The sequence below is a fragment of the Homalodisca vitripennis genome, chromosome X, assembly GCF_021130785.1.
Source record: "Homalodisca vitripennis isolate AUS2020 chromosome X, UT_GWSS_2.1, whole genome shotgun sequence".
Classification (NCBI taxonomy): domain Eukaryota; kingdom Metazoa; phylum Arthropoda; class Insecta; order Hemiptera; family Cicadellidae; genus Homalodisca; species Homalodisca vitripennis.
In genome coordinates, this window is record NC_060215.1 from 26,581,763 (window position 1) to 26,605,041 (window position 23,279).

The window sequence follows — 23,279 nt, forward strand, 5'->3', positions numbered from 1 at the left end:
ATGGAAGGGCACGCCGTCGACTCTATTGCATAATACTAATCATTATACTGTGTATAGTTTTAGTACCGTGAATCAGTAAACACCTGAACAATATGTATAGTACACTACGTCGTTGTCGGTGGTTATACAACGTGGACAGGGCCGGCATGACTGGGGGTGCGTTCTGTGAAGGGGGATGAGGAGTTGAAAAAAAAATGATAAAGAGAAAGTAATAATAAGAAGAAAAATAGTAATGAAATTACTGGATTTTAATGTATTTTATAAAATCTAAGTATAACATCTTTCCTACGCTCTAGATTACCGATTTAATCCATAAATTGTAATGTTATAAGATTTTACACCTGAAAAAGAGAACAGATGTCAGTTTTCGAAACGTCGTGTTTCTGTTATATCATAACAATGGCAAGTGTCCGTAATCGGACCATACTTACAAATCCATCGTTAATAATGAACGTTTAACAAAGAAAATGCATTGTTCAAACTGGTTTGAGACAATAGTTCATAATTGCAGGAGGTCCAGGATGTGTGTGGGTTAATTGAACTTTTACTCTCGCTGGTTACTTTTAAAAATGTATAGCCATTGATTTTTATGACACGAAAAAGATGAAACGGCAAATCATTATTTTTCATGAGTGGCGAACTAACTAAACATTATTAAATTAACTACATGAGCTGTTCATTTAATATTGAAATAGGTTTGGGAATTATATTGCCCTAGGTAGGACATTGGCGTAACACCACGCCAGGGTTGCCACCAGCAGGGGAAAAAGCGGGAATTTAAATCACTGGAGAAAACTGGAAATAAGCCGGAAATTTCGTTGTAGAACCAGGAAAGCCCGACTTGTCTATGTCACAGAGTTTAAATTAAGATGTGTTTAGTTTAATTGATCTTATGTAACGCTTGCAAGAATGTCAGAAAAGTGATAAGTTAAGGAGGAAAGAGTTTAATTTATTAATAATGTACAATATCAAACATACTATATATACACACAGCGCACACTACAATTTTTGTTATTTTTGACCATTTAATTATAATTAACAAACAACTAATACGTTTTTCTGAAATCATACTTTAAGTCCTCCAAAATCAAATGTTGGTGTCAAAATTTCAAAATTGTTTCCGAGGAGGACTCTCAGATCCCCCACTCGATTTCAAGGGTGGGGGGGGGGGGTTATTGTTTCACACACCCTGTACCCCCGGTACGTCAACCGCTACTCTCCTCACCCCAAAGTGGCACCCCTAATCCACCCCCGGCTTATTGAGATACAATGCCAGTAAATTTTCTTTTATTGGCAGGAGAAATTTCTTTGTATAAATTGAACCTACATGTAAAGTAGCAATCTGTTAGTATTAAGGTAGAAAGGTTACAGATATTCCAGGATTGCATCTAGCGATTTGATGACACCTGCAAATTACAAATTGTTATATTGTACATTTTCTATACCAGTGAACATAACTCTGACACATCTAGATTGAGAGGTTGTTTGGACCTTCATAGTTTATAAAGTATCTTAATTTTACATAAAAAAATAATGTTTAAGGACATTTTCTTGTAGGTGACTTAAAAAATTCAATATATTAAATTTAAACGCAAATTTTCAGAACAAGATTCAGTTTGTACAACTTTTTAAGACCTATTGGATTATAAATAGTTGCATATTTAGGAACAAAACTAAAACGATTGTAGAAAATGGTGTATTAATCATTAAAGCACGATTTTGGGGGGAAAATCTAAAACAAACATAAAGTAGAACATACTTGTCTGCAAATTCAATACCAATGACTATTTTCATGATGAAGTTCATTCTGTGTTTGATTAAAAGTACAATGCTGTTTGGTTGGCTATTGGTAAACTGGCAACTATGGCCATTATACCATTAAACTGTCGATCTGCGTATGTAACGAATGTAAAAATTATAGATTTATTCGGTATGACTTTTGCCACATAATTGTATTAATGTGACCGGAAATAAAAGGCTTGACTTTGAATTTTATGTTCCATATTTCCACAAAAATTTGAGATTTAATTAAAACTGTAATAAATATTTCCAAGAGGAGTCTATAATGATTTGGTAATCCATGCTTTGACGAGCCGCTCTTATGCTGGGAAGCATTATGAATCTAGTCAACTAACCTTCATGACATTCTTTCTCCTGAGGGGCAGAGTTACGCAACAGTTACATGATTGCGCACAAAACAGTTCAATAACTCAAAGAGGTTTAAATCACAGGACTGCTTAAAAAACGTTACGAATAATTCATAATAAATAAAACAATTTTTAATCAAATCACATATAAATAATTGGAAAAATACAGTGTCAGTTGCTTTTTTGATTAATAACAGAAGCTATCCAAGGAATGAACTTGGCCGTGTCCGTAAACACAATGTACTGGCTGAGATCACAGGCGAGGGTGGTCGCGTTCAGCAAGGATAGGCTGACCAGCCCCCGCAGTTGCCATCTTGTGACATTTAGGCTGTCCTTGACGGGCAGCATCAGTCCTCCTCCACTGTCTCCATTGCAGGGCCCCACACCTGAAACACGCACTAAAGTGTGTATACACAAGTTCCAAGTTCAGAAGTCTAGACTGATGGTATCCTGAAGAATGGATGTGACCAGCCCCCGCAGTTACCATCTTGTGACATTTAGGCTGTCCTTGACGGGCAGCATCAGTCCTCCTCCACTGTCTCCATTGCCGGGCCCCACACCTGACACACGCACTAAAGTGTGTATACACAAGTTCCATGTTCAGAAGTCTAGACTGATGGTGTCCTGAAGAATGGATGTGACCAGACCCCGCAGTTGCCATCTTGTGACAATTAGGCTGTCCTTGACGGGCAGCATCAGTCTTCCTCCACTGTCTCCATTGCAGGGCCCCACACCTGACACACGCACTAAAGTGTGTATACGCAAGTTCCAAGTTCAGAAGTCTAGACTGATGGTGTCCTGAAAATGGATGTGACCAGACCCCGCAGTTGCCATCTTGTGACATTTAGGCTGTCCTTGACGGGCAGCATCAGTCCTCCTCCACTGTCTCCATTGCAGGGCCCCACACCTGAAACACGCACTAAAGTGTGTATACACAAGTTCCAAGTTCAGAAGTCTAGACTGGTAGTGTTCTGAAAAGAAAGGGTGGCCAGCTTCCCTAGCTGCCATCTTGTGAATTTTGCGAATTCAGTTGCTCTGTGGCCAAACTGCAATAGTCATGTCCTACTTTTTCCCACACTGTAGAATATGACCTTTATCAGTTCCATCCATTAACTCCACTGCAGATCACCTCTGACACATGTACCTAGTATGTATACAAAAGTTCCACATTGAGAGATGTAGAGTGGTTGGACTCAGCAGTAACAAGTTGAACAGCCTGAGTAGACGTGATATAGTGATCCTCTCCTAATGTCTCCATTGCAAGACCAAACACTTGAAATCAAGCAATCATTGTACATGAAATATACAAATGAATACTCAGTAAACACAACAAATATAACATTCGATCCAATTTTAATTTTTCCTTTATCTATTAAAATTAATCTGTATTGCTCTCAATTTTTTTTTATATTTTAATTTACTAAGTTTACTTAGACAACCATAAATTGTTTCAGTACATCTTTTACCTGCAGAATTAGCTTGAAGAAAAATTAAATGTAACTGTGCAAAAAGTGTGTGTGTGTGTGTGTTTTTTTTTCAAAAGACAACATTTTTATTTTGATACAGTTGAACAGGCCTGGAAATTAAAGGGTATTGCAATTTGATCTCTTTGTGATTCTTAACTTTCGCATTGAATGTTTCTAATTCTGCAAATAAGCATTTTAGAAAAAATTTCAAGTCACTATTTAAAAAAAGCTTCTGCAATGCACATATACGTAATTCATCTAAGCTAAATATATGTGAATGTTGAGTTTAGCTCCAGTTCACCTTCCTCTTAGTGCAGCGTCTTGAATCAGACGCTTTCATGTCATCATTTCATATCATATTATCGTTTTGGTATCAGAGGCACCTAGGCTACAAAATATAGTGTAATATAGGTGAAACTGTATTTTGTAGTCTATTTGTCTATGGTTTCAAAAAGATGTAAATAGTTTATTTTGAACTTTTTCGTCGCCGAATGTTTTTGGATCTCTTCTGACAAACATGACTCCAGGTTTTAATCAGTATAGAAGTAAACTGTATTGTCAAAACCTTTTTTAGTTCAAGGAAACTATACAGTACTAATATGCGACTGGTGATAAAAAAGGCAGTTGACCTCTTTTGAACGAGTAAGTTCTTGCTGTAACCAGAATCTTTAAACACAATTTAAGTGTTACATTTTATTTTAACAAAAATAAATGTTTTGATTTACCATCCTTGGCTCCAGCACAGAGTGTTGTTGAAGAGGTCAGGAAGAAGAACTCTGAATGGCTACCCACGCATTCTTCTGTGGAAACTATCGGTATCTCCAGGAGCCTTGGAGTCGGAGACATCTTGTTGCCGAGGTTGTCTTTGCCCCAGCCTACAACCTAGAAGGGGCCAACAACCTTATAACTTATCTCAACATTAGGAAGAAGCCCTCTACATGTACCTAGTAGATAGAAACTACCTGCTTGGGAGACTTTCAAACAATAGCAATATCGATTTTATAGCGAACGTCATATTAATTTAATTACATTATTTCTTATATTTATTTGTAAACTAATTATTTGTAATCAATTGTTGTTAGAAGTCAATTAAATACTATTATACAGAGGTTATTTAAAGATGTTGATTAGGCAAAATTAAGAACTCTTCCTTAGAAATTGCGTTAAATGTATGTGGAGCAAAACGATCACTATGTATTATTATCCTCCCAAAGTACGACATTGTTAATCTAATTGAATTTGTTCTTAAAATTTGTTTCTGATATTTATATCACAATTAATTACACAGGGCGTTAATAAAGTCCCGCAAGGGCTTGATAATTCTAGAACGATTACAGGTAAAGAAATAAAACTGGGATGGCCCGTAAGGAGTCAGAAGGAAATCTTAAATGAGAGCATAGGTTGAGTAGTACATAAAAGCCTCAAAAGCTTCAATCTTTAATACATTTGCTGGTTCAAACCTTTAAACATTTACTATCTAGGTCTTGTCCTTGATGGTTTAATATTTTTGTCTTGGCTCAATTTGTGAAAGTTAAACTTATTAAATGAATAATGGACTTAAGAAATAGTTTTTAAGGTAGTGACTCTTCACATCCAATGGAGGATAATCTATAAGGAGTTCGGCAAATCAAATTTAACGTAAGCACAGCTCAAGATGTACATAATTTTAAAGGTGTTGTTTAGCAAAGATGAATACAGCAAACCTCACTTAAAAAGGCGAATACAGTAAAAATGGCAAATGTTCAACGTTTTTACTGAATAAGTGATGTTTACTTACCAAATATTTCTAGCGTAAATGTTGCGTTGTGAATTTGTTATTTGACAGTTGGAAATACATACATAAAAACTATTTTCAGAATTTAGCAGGGCAACTGGAGGAATCAATTGACGTTCTTGCACCATTCTTTGCCTCAGTTCGTTTAAGTTATGAGTATTTGTTTTGTAGACATTGTCCTTAAGGTAAACCCAATCAAAATAGTATAATGGAGACAAATGTGATGATCGTGTTGGTCACTTACAATACCCCGCCTATCGATCCACCGTTGTGGAGAAACGTTGTTGAAGTATTCCCTTACTTCAACGCCTTAGTGAAGTGGTGCTCCGTTCTGTTGTAACCGGATGTTCTGAAATGTTCTCCAAAGATGTTAAGAAGTACTGGTACAGTATCATTTTGGAGCATATGTAAGTACGATTCTGCATTTAAACTGCCTTCTATAAATACAGGACCTACCAACTGGATACCTATCACGCCAAGCCAGACTTTATATTGTGTAACTGATAATAGGTTTTTCCCTCTATAATTCTTCTCTGCTAAACAACCCATTTTAAAATTATGCACATCTTGAGCTATGCTTACGTTAAATTGTTTTGCCAAACGCGTTATAGACCATCCTCCATTGATGTGAAGAGTCACTAACCCTAAAGACTATTTTTTAAGTCCAGTATTAGTTTACTTTTCACAACCTGAGCCAAGACCAAGATATTAAACCATCTAGAACAGGACCTTCATTGAAAATGTATTAAACTTTGAACCAGGGTTGTCTTTTAAAGAGTGAATCTTTTGAGGTCGGATTTGCGGCATTGTACTCTACTAATAAGGACCTTTAATTTGATGTACTACTCGACCTATGCTCTCGTTGAAGATTTCCTTCTGACTCCTTGCAGGCCACCCCCTGACATATCAAAAAGTAGATTTACGGGTGCAGTAATGATGTACCAAGTTTTATTGCTTTAACTGTAATCGTTCGGGAATTATCAAGCCCGTGCGGGACTTTATTAACATCCTATATGTTCAAAGTGACACGACTTTGATTTCATCGTGGAATATATCCATTTTTATAATGGACTTAAGTTTACATTCGAAGACAAATCTCTTAAAAAAAGTCCTTCTTCTTCACCATTCTGGAATTAAGTATGTATGTGTGTGTTTGTGTTTAATTTCTGTGTATGTGCGTTGTGTGTTTTTATGTTTGTTTGACTGTGTGTTAAATTTATTATAAAATGAACTTTATTTTAGGAAGGATGAATGTTATAAATACACTTCACTTGGGTTGTTAATTGTTCATTACTCCACTCACTTGTCATGTATTTGTTGAAGAGCCAATAAGGATTAATGAGTTATCCACATTATGTTTATGTCATACGCTATGTTATGTGCGGCAAATATGTAATAGGACTGCCAAAAACAGACATACTGACCGTTAATTTCTACTTAACAAATTATTTCTATCAATGTGTACAGACAGTATACTCCTACTTTATGTAGATGACTCCATTCACGAATACTTCATAGTTTAAACTATTCGTCGAAGAGGAGTCACAGAATCTTTAAAAACTATACAAAAGTGTTTAAAAATTTTAGCGAAAATCTCATAGTCAAACAATTAAATACAAATTGACAATTATTAGTCCATTTTTGTTTTCATCAATGAGAATTTCTTTATATTGTTAATGAACTAGTATGATCAAGAACGGATCAAAGTTTGTGTAGACTTGATCCCAGTCTGATCAAAACTTTTAGTTGTGATCAAATCTGCTAAGTTTATAACTTGAACTTATCAGCATTTGATTTCAGATGTCCAAATTTCAGTTCAAAGCCTGATAAATGTTCCATCAAATCCGGACAAAACATTGTTAATCATTGTTCCTAATTTCCACTTAAGCACAAATTATAACCATTATATTACAAATAGTAAAATCAGTCTAGAAAAATGTTCAAGAATTAAAATAGTTAAAGTTTAAGCGAAGAAAGTTAGGGAAACCCCCATAACTGTTAGTTTAGTTCTATGAAGATTTGTATGAAGTACTTTTCCAATGTGCTAACTGATGCCAACGTAGGACTGACTTACAGTGCCTACGCGTCCAACGATCAGATCAAGCTGGGGAGGCTCGCTCCACAGACATACGGGCTGGATGAACATGCTATAATCTATCAAGGTTTTTAGCTGCAGCAATGCTACGTCCGCTGTGTACTTGGTGGGATCAAAGTCTGGATGGATGTGTATTTCACTCACCTGAAATATGAAGTGTTATTTGGTAAGTACACAGCCCCTTCAAAAATAACAATAACATTCAAAATAATGTAATCATTCAAAGATAAAAATAAATAGAATATATATATATATATATATATATATATATATATATATATATATATATATAAATCTAGAATAGAAAACAATTCTACTACCCGATGATAATAAAGAATAATTCGTAAAAAAAAAAATGGAGAATCCCATGACACGTCTTGAAACTGGTAATAATTTTGTCTGGAAAAGAAAACATTGCTGACCTATTTTTAAAACTAAAGTCGTTCTAGAAATATTATTGTTTTCTTAGAAAAATAAATTGCACAACAACATTTTAATTACATTTTTATATAAGAAAATTCAAAAATATAAAAGAGTAGTGGTCCGTAAAACATGTAGGTCACACATTTTCAAGGAAGTATTCAATGAAATATATAACATTAAAGTATTATTAAAATACATATCTATTAAAAAGCATAAACGTATCAAAGTTTTTTGTTTATTTTAGAATGATTTAAACATGAAACATTACAAAAAATGTAATTTTGTATATCTCTTTATAAATCTAAAATGTAATTTTCCATAGAATAATTTATTTTTTTGTTTTTGTCTTAAATGCATACATGAAGTACAAGAAAACATGACGATCTTTTCGATGGCAACAAACATTATTAAATTTATCGTTTTAATGAAGCACTACTATTTATCAGTAAACTTTCTTTTTGATATGGAATTTGGCCACTTATTTAATATTTTTTTATTTTAATACGGCAATGTGATCACCTTTTAACTCCCACTACTTTTTTTAAAAGATTGACGAAATTCCTTTCTGCTAAATCGCTCCTATAGTTTCCATTCAGACATTTGCCTTATTAAGGAAGTACTGTGTCTATTCCCAATGACAAAGAATATGCTAATTTTGGAGAGAAGTGTTGTACCTGTTTGATGACAGAGTGGGGCTCCTCCCATTGTTGCAGATTGAATTTCCCAAGGTACACAACAACTTCTGAGGGTTTCTTGGTAACAGTATCTTCATCGCGTATACAATGGCCCACTGAAACCGACCATCACTAGTGCGTCACCATAAATTGGTAATTCTAACCAATATATGGGTCAATCTCGATTTTTCTCATATTACAATATAATGTTCCAATAGTCAATTAGAAAAGGAAATGACTAGAATTTCTTGCCGGAAAGCAGTTATAGGGAGCAGGGAACCGCCAGACGGTCATATATTGCTTATAATTACCTATTAGTGATCAGGGGCGCTGACGTGATCTGGGCTTCAAATTTGGAACTACTCGAGGTAATTTTTTTTTTTTAAGAGCAAGCAGCGCGAAGCGCTGCGCAGCGGGCAGGCATCGTGCGTGATCCTTTTTTTATTAAAAATTACTGATAAATTGTTATTACATATTAAAATATAATGTAGGTAATGTATGTAAAACAATTTTAAACACATGGCCGTCTGGAAGTTGCCTGCTCCCTATAACTGCTTTCCGGCAAGAAATTCTAGTCATTTACTTTTCTAATTAATTATTGGAACATTATATTGTTATATGAGAAAAATCGAGGTTGACCCATATATTGCTTAGAATTACCCATAAATTGTTACTTACTTATAAACCTATAATTTTTTGTTACTTATACAGGATGTCTTAAAAGTCTCACCCCACCTAGTATCTCTCTTATGAATAGAGATGGAATGATTTACTTTGGGTATGTTTATATGACTAACTGAGGAAGTTTTCCGTGTATGAAAATGCATGACTCCCCCCCCCCCAAAGGGGTAATTTGGGGGGTAAGTCAAAATGAACCCCTAGCAAGTGACACCTCATCTTAAAGGTTTTATAAATAAAAGAATAATGGCGCAAACTATAGATCTCTAATGTTACTCTATCAAATTGGTGGCTAATTAAAGTTTAAACTTTTTACAAAACCCCACAGTTCAAATTGCATTTAAAGATATTGTAAGGCAGATAAAACATTCACTCGGTAATTATTTTGAGAACTTCGTAAAACAAGTCAATAAAAGGATATAAAAAACTTCAATAACCATGATTAACATAGCATTTAGTAGGTTTTGTTTTGTCTGACCGGAGCCCATTACGAAGTCCTGGGAACACAAATTGCTGATTTTGCTTTATCATCTCTTATTGTTTACCAGTTAGTGTGTGAGACACATTCCGACCACTTTTGCACAGTAACTGGACACAAAAATCTGTCGAAAATCTCCTCAGTTGGTCATATAAACATCCCCCAAAGTAAATCACTCCATTTCTATTCATAAGAAAGTCAATCGGGGGGAGGGAGTTTTAAGACAACCAGTAGATTGACCGTTTATGTTCTAAATTTTACAGTTTGTTTCCACACCTTTTTGACCATTAAAAAGTAAACCGTTGCATAAGTATAAGTTGTATTTTTTTGTTAATTTCCCATTTAAATGGTGGCTTATTCAGTATTCAACATTCTAAAACTTTAAATTGCTTTAATATTTCAGGATGCCCAATTTAAATTTATTTTAAGCTATTTCCTGTGTATAGGTACCTAAAAACCCAATATTAATGAAATGTAGAGAGTTTTAGCCTAATAAAGCTAAAAATCTAGAATAACTTATTGGGAATACCTTTTCTAAGGGTATGTTTAAAACCAATAAAATTATTTTCCATAAATAGCTATTTGAATATTTATTGAACAATTCCAATAGATATTTAAATTATAAGTATTCCATGAATACAAGAATACTGCATATACAGTAAGTAACTGGTACAGTCACTACCAGAATGCATGATCAGTGGGGCTGATCCCATTGGGTTTTGGGATGGCGACCAGCCTGCGTTCTATTACATAACGAACTTGCTGTTTAACACCAGTTTCGTAATTCAAATTCAAATTACTTTATTTGTATCATATATAAAAAGGGCGAATTTAGGGCCATAAGGCCCTGTCTTACAATTAACCCCAATACAATAATACTTGAGTCAAATAAAACTACTATATTTAAAATAAAACAAAATTATATAATAAAGGTCTCTTTAAGAATTTAATACACATACATTCATTAGGCCCTATCCGTCCTCCAAGACCTACCCCAACTAACCCATCGCTGACATCGTTTCTAGCAATTGAGCTTTCAGTAAGGCTGCAAACCGGTTTCGACTCCCTACTGACTTAATATGGTTAGGAAGAGAATTCCATGATCGACAAGCAGTAACGACAAATGATTTGTTGTAAGTTGAGGTTCGATGGCGGGGAATAAGAAGCATTCATGAGGCCATTCTTGTCTCTCTTGCGCTTGTTTCAGAGACCAATTTGAATTTGTCAGCCAGATATATAGGCTCTCCAGAGTTAAGACTAGAATACACCAAATTAAGAATTTTTAATAATCTTGTATCGGCCAATTTTATAATTTAATTTTGAACATAAAATGCGTTATATGGTTATCACGCCTTAGATCAAATACAAAACGTAAACAGTAATGTTGGCATCGCTGCAATTTATTAGCAAGATCCACAGTCATATCATTGATTACAGAGTTACAATATGAAACATTAGGAAAATCAGTGTTTTTACCAGTGAAAGTTTCACACATTCTGGCAAGAAGTGCTGCATCCTCTTTAGTGAGTGTACTGATGCAAACACCTTCTTACAGATGCCCACAACAGCATCACACCATCCAAGAGTTGTGTTCATAGTTAGACCCAAATTTTTCACTTTGTCACGGTACGGAAGAGACTTCCCTGATGATTTAGTGATTGTGTGGAGTGATGTCTCCACATTTACCTGTAAGTATATAACTGCGAGTGATAATGCTGCCACTGCAGTGGAACTCTAGGCCGAGTGAGTTCACCACGAAGACCGCAGCGAGCCACGGCCACTCCCCTCTCTTGATGAGACGTCCTCCTAACACCAGTGGGTTGGCAGTCACTGCTATCCCGCACTCCCCTCCTGGGTCTTTAGGATAAATAGTGACACAATTATTTGCTGCAAATGTTCCACCTTAATATTTGTATCAGAGAGTTCGTATTTGATATTTTCAGACAAATATGGATTAATATTTGATTTAACATCAAACCAAGCTTAAACTTACGCATTTGCTCAGATTCAAAAGTGATAGATTGTATTAGGAAATAAGTAATATAGTGAGCGTGAAGAAAAGTATATAAATACTGTATAAAGAATAGTGTGCATGAGTATTATCTTTTGAAATATGAGTGGGCGCGCGCGCGTTGGTGTGTGTGTGTGTGTGTGTGTGTGTGTGTGTGTGTGTGTGTGTGTGTGTGTGTTGTATGTGTGTTGCGCGCGTGCATTTGCGTGTGTATGTGAATTTGAGTGTGTGTCTTCTGGGGGAGGTCATGCGCTACTAATAAGCTGATGCTATAAATACAGATAACAACCCTCGATGATAAGGAATGGTGAATTTTGTACGTAGTTTTTCCGATGTCCGTCTGTGAACAGAGTTGCACCAAGGCCTGTCCGTGGTCATGGTCTCCGACAGTTAGTCGTTTTGTCCTTTTAATAATAATTTCCATTCACTCACTTCATCTAAATAAATTCTAAATTTTATTTTTATTTTAAATTTGTATAGAAATTTATTTTGCTTTTTTACTTTTTTACTTGCTAATTTCCGTTAAGATTTACTAAAATTTGTACGGTTTAAAATACAAACTGAGTACCTTGTGGTGACTCGTTCTCACGCACAGGCTTTAGTAGCCCATGTTAATAAAATAGTAGCCTATGTAAATTAAATTAGAAATATAAATTTATTTTACATATTAAACTTTAAAACCAAATTTTAATGTAATAATATATTTTTTAAGACAATGAATATATTAATATGTATCTTTTGTTAATTTTTCTCAGAATAAACGATTTTGATTTGATTTTTTTATTTAGTCCGATGAGGCTGATATAATCATCAGTCGTGTTATAAAGGAAGATTCACTGAAAATACATGATTACCAATGTGATGAAATATGTTCGGTTTGTGCTTCATGGGCGGTTGAACTGTAGTAGGCACTTGACGTAGGGTGTGCTCCAGTCGGATATCAGTTACCACTGGTCCTCTCACTGCAACATGACACCATTCATCATCCTGGCTGGTCAATTTGGACTACTTTAACGCGTTATATGTGTGGAAACTGTGTAAAAATGTATGTTTGTAGCTTTTGAATTGTCTAGGTTTGAATATAACTTTTTGATACATTTTATAAGTGGTGTAATAAGTTTTTATATGCACATGTTATCGTAACTAATATTTTTAATATTTGTTCAACTGGTAAGCCGAATAGGCGGTAAGGAATCATTTAGATAGTTAAAAGTTAAGTCGGTACACATACGTTCAAGTACTGTTTGAGCAATCGGGCATTTTACAGCGGGCATTTTTGTAACTTTCAGCAAGAGAGCAGTTTTGTTCAATCACCTGAAAAGTCAGTATTCAATTTTGGTATGTATTAAAGTTGCAATACTCGTATTGTAAGATTGGCAAATGTTTAAGGTGTAGAACATTCTCCAATGAATCAGAATTGTACTTCAGCAGGTAAGTTACGCTTGGAATGATTGTACCATTCAGGTGAATTTGTCCTCCTCGTGGGAAAGGCATTACTCAACTGGGTTTTCTCAATTTAGTGCGGTATAGACTACAATGTGAGTTGTAAGTTTGGCGAATTTTAAAAAATTTGCAAGACTGTCCATTGGATTAGAATTGTATGTTTGGCCTAGAGTGCACATTTGTAACTTTGGTCAAGATTACTCTTTTGGCAGCTATTGCATTTTAGCCATAATTGTCATGTTGTAATATTAGCCAATTGCTAAGCCGATGAGGAATTTCACATTTTATAAACAATACTCTATCGAGTACACATAAAATCATTTGTTGTAATGATTCTGTAAATTTAGGCAATTTTAATTATCTCGTTATCAATGTAAAATAAAATGGTGCAAATCTTACAACACCATTTGGCTGTTACAATTTCTATTCTAGTTTTAAGATTATGATGACTAACGATTAAAGCTAACCTTGAGGCCCAGTGCATATGACTTGGGAGTTGATGGAGATGTGACGTACCGTTGGTAGAGGGGTTACCAGAGGAAACCTGACTCTGTACATCAGAGCAGATGATAGGTTGCCAGCTGTGAGGTTGGATTTGTCAGCAACCTCTACTAGACCCACATATTTCTGCACAAATACTGTATTTACTAGAAACATAGCAGTAATTACACTACTAGCAAGTTTGTCAAGCCATTCTCTAGAAACAGATCTGTAGAAAACGAAATCCTACCTAATTACCAATTTCTAATCATTAATTTAAGTAGTCACTAAACCTCTCCATCTCCTGCACAGGCAATTCAATTTAAATGCGTTCTTGTCAGAAAGTATTTTTTTTATTTTTTCAAAATCTGTTTACTTTGATGCCCAGATAGTCCAAATAAAAAGGCAAATCACTGTATGAATTCACACGAAATTTGTTGAAAAAGCTGAATTTGTGAACACGCAAAAGTTTAAATAGCCAGCTTTTAATTCATCTGGTTCAAGTTATTTAAGTGACATTTTTATAAAAACGCCACAAAAGTGGTCATAATAGGGCAATAGACAGAGTAGTACCTTTGAAAAGCAACCCAATTTATCACAGTGAAATATATTATATTAGTTACAAATTAGACGTCTCATTTAGTAGGGAATGCCTAAAAGTAAAAAAGATGGAATGATTTGGGGAATAATAAATGCATGTTCTACGTACTTTATAAATATATGAATATAATTCTTTGTCTGAAGTTTGTTTTTGACGATGAAGGGTTTGCGAGGGTAACAGGGTTATTTATCTTTCCCATTGTTTGTGTGAGAAACACAAAAGTATCACTATCTTTCAGGATATGCAATATGACCTCTCTCTCAAGTGGATAACTAACCTATACATAACTGTACAGTTCAAAATAAAAAAAAACATCAATGTGATGTAACACACAAAAGTCAGAAACCGTAACAAAACATGTTGCTTCTCAATCCCATGTATACTATCAATAATACGTGCACTTACTAAAACGACCTGATCCTTCAATAAAACCTAATCTAAAATGATATCATTTAGCATTTTATGTAAAATAGGTTTGAGTGCTTTTCGATTTGTGCAAAATTGATTCTAGTTATCTAGTGATTCTGATCTATTAATTGTTTTTACCAAACGGCACTTAAAAATAAAAATGATGTGTAAGGTGTAACAGGCATACACTTTTGTTTTCGAGGCACTAAAATTATCAAATATTTAAAATTTAAAAGGATTGTAAAATAATATTGTGTACAAAAAGGTTCCACGAGTTACACACATTAAAACAATGACGTTTTTTTCGTAAAATCATGAATCATCATGAAAATAAATTACCAATACTTATAATTGATAATTTATTGTGAAAGTAATTTCCTTTTTTTAACAACTAATTCAACACGTTAAGAAACTAAATCCTGGATGTATACACACTGTAAAAGAGTACTACCTCTGAATTTATTTTCGTGACAACAAAAATCATAAAATAATAATGGAACACAGGTGAAACTCGTAATATTGCAAAATACATACCAATCGCACATTCACATTATGAACATTCCACGTTTCATATGGAATGTTTGTTACTTGTTAGATCTAATATACTAATATTGGACACGCTAACCAGTAGCAGTTATCGATTGGGCGCTGTTTTGTATAAAATAAAATAATATTTTATTAATGACTGTATTTTGTTGTCCATCATTTTATAATATACGCCTTTTGTATCTCCCAATTATTGAAAGAATGCAAACCCTTCTTCGGCAAATCTTTGATGATTTGATCTGATAGCAGAGTTTGAAAACGCTATCAGTGTGTGTATTCTTTCAAAAACATTTGTATTTTGGTGTCGGTTACTAAATAAATGTTCTGTTATTTTGTTAAAATCTTGTTTTCCCCCTCCGTAAACTAAAGACTGACATTTTAAAGTGGATTTTTCATTCAAAATGAGTAGTCCACGATCAGCCCCTAAAAATGTGGAATGAGGGTAATAATATTAAAACAGCATGCTTGAATGAGTACACAATGACCCCTTATATGGAAGTCACGTTATGATTATCCTTACATTGTTCATTCAAAATGTATCACTTTTAAGCTTAGTACTATAATAGGATACTGACTAAAGAATTCTCGTATATTGAGAATGTAGTTTAGAAACGTTTTTTGCCTAATTAGGAATTATTAGTACTACACAACTGTTAATACAATAACCTATGAATGTTTTGTAATATATATTCAATTATATATTATTGCAAACTGATGAAGAAAATAAATGAGAACGGTTTAAAGAGAAACAATTCTATATGTTTTAAAACAAGATATGTCATACATTACAATAATACTTCCTGCAATTGGGTTGATATTAAAATACTACAGAAATATATTTAGTTTATTTATTGAAAAAGCTTAAGAATTGTATACATTTAATGGAATTCAGCTCACAAAAGTGTTCTCGACACACACTCCTATAAAATGTCACAGTTTGACTGACTTTCATGTATATATGAACTGATTTAAAACACATGCATATCTTACGAATTCTCAATTTTACTTAAAATCCTACAATAGTTAACATGGGATATACCAGATCATATTTCAAGGCTTACTTATCACACAGACTTACCGACGGTAAAACAGCCTGTAGCTGCAAGTGAACAAGAAGATAGAGCATAGTCCCGATAGGTGGAGATATGACAGTGATGAGCCCAGTCACCGTGATGCCCGAATCACCAGGAACAGTGTGACTCTGGTATTGAAACACTTGAGGACACGGTGATTCAGGAATCTGGGGCCGGGCCAGCCCGTTGACCAGAGTTCCCAAAAACATCGTTCCAGCCTGTGAAAAGTGATCATTTTACTATTAGTATCAAGTACCGAGACTGTAAATGTTGACATGAGCTTCTTATTTGCAAATGTGACGAATTCAGAATGACATGAATAAACGGAATGCACAAAAAATGTGCCTGTACTGACTTTCTGGTAGAGGAAACATCACTATTCACAAAAGTTCCGAGGATAACTCTAAGACATAAGGTTTTTGTTATCTTAGGACAAGAAGCTGATGAATTGCACTTAGTCCTAAAAGGTACTTTTGCGCTGCTTCCAGAGTGACAGAGTATTCCAGTTGGCTAATATTAGTGGTAGGGGCCGCCTCCTGTGAAGATATATGAGGAGGGATTTTAGGCACTTATCTCAGTCATGTCTTCATGGAAGAAGGATAAGCTAGCTCTGTACCAGCCTTTCCAGCTAAAGCAGGCAGGTGGTGGCATCCTCTTATGTCTATGCTATCAACAGACTTTAACAGGATTTTTCCGGACATTTGCCATCGTTCAGTGAAACAAGAAATCAGTAACACTACGTTTCGAGATCTGCAATCTGATCTCTTCTTCAGGTAAAGAACTAACCTAACCTGCATTAGGTTAGTAAAGAACTAACAGGAAAAATCCTGTTTCCTTCACAATCCTTCCATCGTGAAAAATAACCTTCAAACAAAGAGACTTTAACACTTAGGGAGCCCCACCAACTCCAACAGCCATCTCTCCCAGTACACTAGACCTATCAGTCAACCCTTGTACAATAATATCTTTACATTTGCGGTTAGTGATATGCCGCTCCTGGACATCAACAATGTTGTCCATATTCAAGTTAACATATTGGTGTTTGCTCTACGAAGTTTAGGTTCAACTGGAAGGTATAAACCAGCAAGAGATAAACCCTCCTGGGGAAACTCCTAAGTTACTGGTGCAATGTCTACCACCAGAACAATTTGGATTGCACCTTCGGTGTTTCCTACGATACTTGCCTTTTGTGCGATTAACTAAGAGAAGATGTCTGTTCACTTAATTGACATTTTCCAATTTATTGAACCAGCTTTGATTTAAACATTCATACCTAAGGACATACTTAAAATTATGCCTAGTCTATCGGTCTGTGTGATAACTCTTGAGAAAAAGGTTCTAGTGGCTCGAAACTTGGTACATAAGTTCCTCTTAGTACAAGGAAGAACTTTATTAATTTTGGTACCAAGGGCGGTCCGTTTGTCTGTCTGTCAGTGTGTGAAATAACACTTAAAAAAAGGTCCTGCAGACTTGGTACATAGGTTCCTCTTGGTACAAGGAAGAACTTTATTGATTTTGGTACCAAGGGCGGTCCGTTTGTCTGTCTGTCGGTGTGTGAAATAACACTTTAAAAAAGGTTACAGACTTGAAACTTGGTACATAGGTTCCTCTTGGTACAAGGAAGAACTTTATTAATTTTAGTACCAAGAGCGGTCCGTTTGTCTGTCTGTCGGTGTGTGAAATAACATTTTAAAAAAGGTCATGCAGACTTGAAACTTGGTACATAGGTTCCTCTTGGTACAAGGAAGAACTTTATTAATTTTGGTACCAAGGGCGGTCCGTTTGTCTGTCTGTCCGTATGTGAAATAACACTTTAAAGAAAGGTCCTGCAGACTTGGTACATAGGTTCCTCTTGGTACAAGGAAGAACTTTATTAAGTTTAGTACCAAGGGCGGTCCGTTTGTCTGTCTGTCGGTGTGTGAAATAACACTTTAAAAAGGTCCTGCAGACTTGGTACATAGGTTCCTCTTGGTACAAGGAAGAACTTTATTGAGTTTGGTACCAAGGGCGGTCCGTTTGTCTGTCTGTCCGTGTGTGAAATAACATTTTAAGAAAGGTCCTGCAGACTTGAAACTTGGTACATAGGTTCCTCTTGGTACAAGGAAGAACTTTATTGATTTTGGTACCAAGGGCGGTCCGTTTGTCTGTCTGTCAGTGTGTGAAATAACACTTTAAGTAAGGTCCTGCAGACTTGGTACATAGGTTCCTCTTGGTACAAGGAAGAACTTTATTGATTTTGGTACCAAGAGCGGTCCGTTTGTCTGTCTGTCCGTGTGTGAAATAACATTTTAAGAAAGGTCCTGCAGACTTGGTACATAGGTTCCTCTTGGTACAAGGAAGAACTTTATTGATTTTGGTACCAAGGGTGGTCCGTTTGTCTGTCTGTCGGTGTGTGAAATAACACTTTAAGAAAGGTCCTGCAGACTTGGTACATAGGTTCCTCTTGGTACAAGGAAGAACTTTATTGATTTTGGTACCAAGGGCGGTCCGTTTGTATGTCTGTCCGATGACCCTTTTGTTACATTCTATGTGGTCTCTCGATAGTCCTCTATATTGTTTTTTAAATCGTTATCAGATTTCAATTATGAGTTTTCAACAGCTGCTACAAATAGTTTAATCTATGGCTAATGAAATTATAACCGCAGTAGAGCAGAACCTGAGAATATATAAGTTTAAAACCTTAGTTTTTTTACAAATACGAGTATTTTCAGGATTTAATCACTCCCGCACAAAAAATATTGGCAAGTCTCTCTGCTAGTACAGCATACCCTATATGGAAGACCTGCACTGCCACTGGTGTCCCAAATCCGGTAAGGCCTACTATACTACCGCACTTTACAGTACATTTAGCAATCATTGGACAGAATCACTGTACAGGTTGTGCCGCGGAAGTACTGTAGATTTTCTCCATTAGGATTTCGATTTTTGGAAGTAAAAATTGTATGTGTTTTATACTACTATTTTTTAAATGTAATTTCCACTACAATGAAATAGTTTATCAATTCAATGTCCAATTTATATAGTGTATTATATTTTTAAGAAGAGGTGGAACAATGAATAAACTAATGTATACTTATTATAATACTAGTTTTAACTTCAGTTTAAATTTTGTTCAATAAAACTTGTTTTGTTCTCCTAAATGAATAATTAATTTTATTCAGTCCAATTGGTTTAAAATGTATAAATTTATTTAATAAATTAAAAATAATTGTAGAATTGGAAACCATTTTTATTTCTGTATATATGAAATATTCAACAATGTTGGTTGAGTTTAATGACGTAAATCGAATACTAATAGGAAACTTAACCATAAAATAGAATTTTGATTTGTTATCAAAATATATTTATTTTACCCGCCGATACCGAAAATAAAATATTATTGGTTTTAAACTCGCCATACGGTACCTAAAATTAGTACATACTTTAAAGTAGCCCAAAGACGTTACAGGAAACGTTCACCATAGTACAGAGTGGAGTGGAAATATGAACAGAAGTTTACAATTCCTATTAAAAGATTTTTGCAGTAAAGCTAATCGTCTTGTACAAAAAAACTAAATGTATAATTTGATTTTCGGTACTTTAAAACAAAATTGTAAAGCTCTGAGAAATACAAAACAGCACAGACCTCGACTAGGTATGAAGGTGTGTGGAAACTGTAATAACATATTTAGTTTTTAATTAAGGCTATTAATTTTACAGTAAAACATCTTTTAACATTTAACATTTTTAGTTGTTAAATTTTAAAGATATACCTCTGCTGTTTGCACTATAGTAAACAGTTTCTGAAAATTTCACTTAAATAATTTTACGCTACGTTTTATACGTTTACCCAAAAAATACTTTTGATTTTAAAAATCTGACTTTCAGTATCAGAAGGGCAAAATGAATGTTGACATAAAAATAGAATATCTAATAATCAAACGCCGTTAATGAGTACAGTTGATGTTTAATTAGTTACATTGTAAATTTAATTCAAAAGAACTATCTAACCCAAAAGCACTCATTTAAATGTACCAAAAGCTAGTCCTTCGTCAGCATTTAATAGTTAAAAAGTACAATGATAACCTATAACATAAAAATGTTATATTACCATAACTGTAGGTCTGATTGTTATCCCCAGTAGAGATATCACTATCGCTTCTTCTTTCTTGACATCAATGTTTGTTCAGTCTGTGTCCGAGTCTGTATGACGTTGCCTGTCACTGCTTCTCGTTCCGCCAGGTCCTGTTTTGTCCAGTCCTGACTCTCCATCGTTGTTTATACGCTGTAATACCAATAGATTATACCATGCAGCTAGTTTGTTCTCCAGCGCTGTCTCATAGTGTAGATAGCGGTTATCTCAGACCTTAGATTATGTAAGAATCCAAGATAAGAATATCGTATCCAATTCTAGAATCTATTGACCGTAGAACATTGAGGTTATGCGCCGTCCTGCGGCAAACGAAAGAAACAGTGATTATATTATAAAAAGTATTAAACCTTTCATATTGATTAACCTTTGAGAGTAATACAAAAATATCAAAATGTTCAGTTTAATTCATAAAAATAACGCAATTACTTCAAGAAAACTGAGTACAGTCAGATTTAAACAACAGATTTAGTTCAGTAGCACTATCTACGCGTAACCTAACTTTGCTGACTAAAGTTGTGCCACAAAATCGCCATACGGATGCAGGCTTTCAAAAAACAAAGCTCAGAGTAAGTTACATCGTGGCATGCGGATCGGTCAGTAGGGATAAAGGGTAATCAGGATTTTTTTTCAACGTTTAATTGTGAACATTTGTAGTTACCTAAGTAAAAGAAATAACTTGGGCTAGAGAGTCACCCATTAATTGAATTGCGTGAAAATTATTCATTTAAATTCTGGGAGAGCGAGGCATAGGGCTTTCAAAAAATAAAGTAGAAAGTTGAATATATTGCATACTCTATAACGAGTCCACAATGTATTACATTTAGTTAGTGACAAAACTCTGATGACAAAAGTAAATCGTGAATTGCTTGATTTAATCTAATTATTGATTATTAAAAGTATCTATATGAAATAGCCGAACACGAAAATAAACCGTAATAATTCTATTATACGAGCATATTTCTTTTCAGCATAGTGTAAATCATAACCTCTAAACTTGTGGCCAAACTAGTAAATTGAACGTACAAAGAAACTAAAATTGACCCATCCAGGTGTACAATGTTGAAACTTTTGTTCTATTTTCACACTTCTTAGAGTGAGGCAATAGGGAGCGTAGAGACAAGAAAAGTAAATAGCCTTCCATGAAGTTTAACTCGGATACAAAGTATAAACAATGGTGTTATATACTGTTGCACTACAAAGAAGATTTAAACAAATCAAATTGGCAACAAGCAAATTGGTAATAAAACAAGATAAACTTTCAACTGGTGATTTATATGGATGAACTTTGACACTAGCTCACCTCTTGGTTGGATAAGTATTAGTAAATAACACATTACAAATTGATTATGTTCCAGTCTCCAATTATATTCAATACTAACAAATTATATTATCTCTAATGAGGATTTTCTTAGTTAAAAAAAACTGAGAGATATTTTAAATGGATAAATCTTGAATAACTGGCTTAATATTATAGGTTGTAATTTGGGCTGGTGTGTAATAAATATGATAATTTCTATTAATCTGTCCCTAATAAACACAATTTATCTAATATCTCAACATCTTTTTCAGTTGAAGTGTTGTAAAAAAATTGCAATCTACGCTTTAAATTAATACATGTTAACTTCTATACTTTTAAAGTTTAATAGCCGATGACTGAATTTGAATTGTATAACCACTTAGAGGTTTCAGCTAAATTAAAAAAAAAAAAAAAAAAAAAAAAAAAAAAAAAAAAAAAAAAAAAACTGGATTTGATTATAGGTTTCATTTATAATATGATTTATTAAATTTGAAGCACAAATGGTGGGTATTGTGTTAACTGAACTTATGACTGAATGCTAACCAGAGGGTCCTGTTTTGATTATAAAGAACCTTATTATGGATTTGATTGACTTTAATGGCAATGTGATGTTTATATTTCATAAATAAATACAATGCTACATTTTAACATTTTTAAATGCCAGAACAGAGTAAAGTTTGTTTTATTTACTGCAAATGGTACACTAAAACGATAAAATAACAGTTTTCATTATTTGAAACTTTCAGCTATATGTATGCATAAAACATGGAAAACGTTATTGTGATTAAATCTTTTTCAACTATCGCATTAAGAGTTACCATAAGAGAAAGCTGCCACAACACTTTAATGTAGCCTACTCTAATGAAAATTAGTCTGAATTAGGTGTGATATACCAAAGTATTCAAAACGATTGAAAACCTAACTTGGAACAAATAAAACAGTCCTTATTTAAGGAGCTTAAGTTATGATTCCATCGAAATAGATATTGTGATATTTCATAATATTTACACATGAAAGCAACAGCTGAGAAACATTGGTACCAAGAGTCTGAATGTGTCACTTAACCAATGTCTTGTTTGTTTGTTTCCAGAGCTAAATACTGCAATAGCCTATGAATATATTATAGATTGTTCACAATACCTAAGTAATTTATTAAATACAGTGTATTAAAATTAGTAAAATATCGTTCTTAAACTTATTAGGAGAGGGTTGATTTATTTATTTACCCACACTTTAGACGAGAAATTATACTAACTTTATTTCTTCTTTATAGGCCCTACTATAAAAGATAACTGAGCAAGTTTATTACAACTTAGGTTCTGGTTCACCGGTTGGCATAAAGTTCCCAAGAGGTGTAATACCAGCGCCTGCTGCTCATGTCGAAGAAAGTTTAGGAATTAATAATATATTTGTAGATCATCCTATATATTTGAATCAGTCATCAATGAGTTAAAAAACTGAACTGTCCAGGAGTTGATGTTAATCATGCATGCAATAATTTCCGGATGCAATAGCATTTTTGGTAGAGTGAAAATACACTAGAACTCTTTCCT

At 34.2% G+C, this 23,279-nt stretch overlaps 2 protein-coding genes across 4 annotated transcripts; both read right to left on the minus strand.

Annotated features, from left to right (window-relative positions):
* Positions 1–2,257: 2,257 nt before the first annotated feature.
* On the minus strand, positions 2,258–2,573 carry LOC124369400 (chymotrypsin-C-like; the record flags this gene model as incomplete). Its single annotated transcript, XM_046827404.1, has 1 exon — positions 2,258–2,573. A coding segment is annotated over one exon (255 nt), but the record flags the coding sequence as incomplete, so codon positions are not given.
* A 283-nt stretch (positions 2,574–2,856) lies between these two features.
* On the minus strand, positions 2,857–20,747 carry LOC124368822 (serine protease gd-like). Of its 3 annotated transcripts, XM_046826223.1 has the most exons (9): positions 20,388–20,730; positions 16,303–16,515; positions 13,657–13,816; positions 12,601–12,708; positions 11,422–11,592; positions 8,580–8,695; positions 7,462–7,626; positions 4,339–4,495; positions 2,915–3,054 (listed from the first exon to the last, which is right to left on the minus strand). In XM_046826223.1, the coding sequence occupies exons 1-9, from the start codon at positions 20,388–20,390 to the stop codon at positions 2,930–2,932; spliced, it is 1,218 nt and encodes a 405-aa protein (XP_046682179.1). In that variant the 5' UTR covers positions 20,391–20,730; the 3' UTR covers positions 2,915–2,929. The 3 variants fall into 3 exon arrangements, with proteins under 3 accessions (XP_046682181.1, XP_046682179.1, XP_046682180.1); XM_046826225.1 differs by lacking the exon at positions 7,462–7,626 and having other exon boundaries at positions 2,857–3,054; positions 20,388–20,747; XM_046826224.1 differs by lacking the exon at positions 12,601–12,708 and having other exon boundaries at positions 20,388–20,739.
* Between the last annotated feature and the right edge of the window lie 2,532 nt (positions 20,748–23,279).

Coding starts and splice junctions, on each gene's coding strand:
- LOC124368822 (XM_046826223.1), bottom strand. Junction 12,709..13,656: donor CATATGCACTGGGCCTCAAG/GTTAGCTTTAAT, acceptor GTCATGTTGCAG/TGAGAGGACCAGTGGTAACT. Junction 4,496..7,461: donor TCGTTGGACGCGTAGGCACT/GTAAGTCAGTCC, acceptor GGCCCCTTCTAG/GTTGTAGGCTGGGGCAAAGA.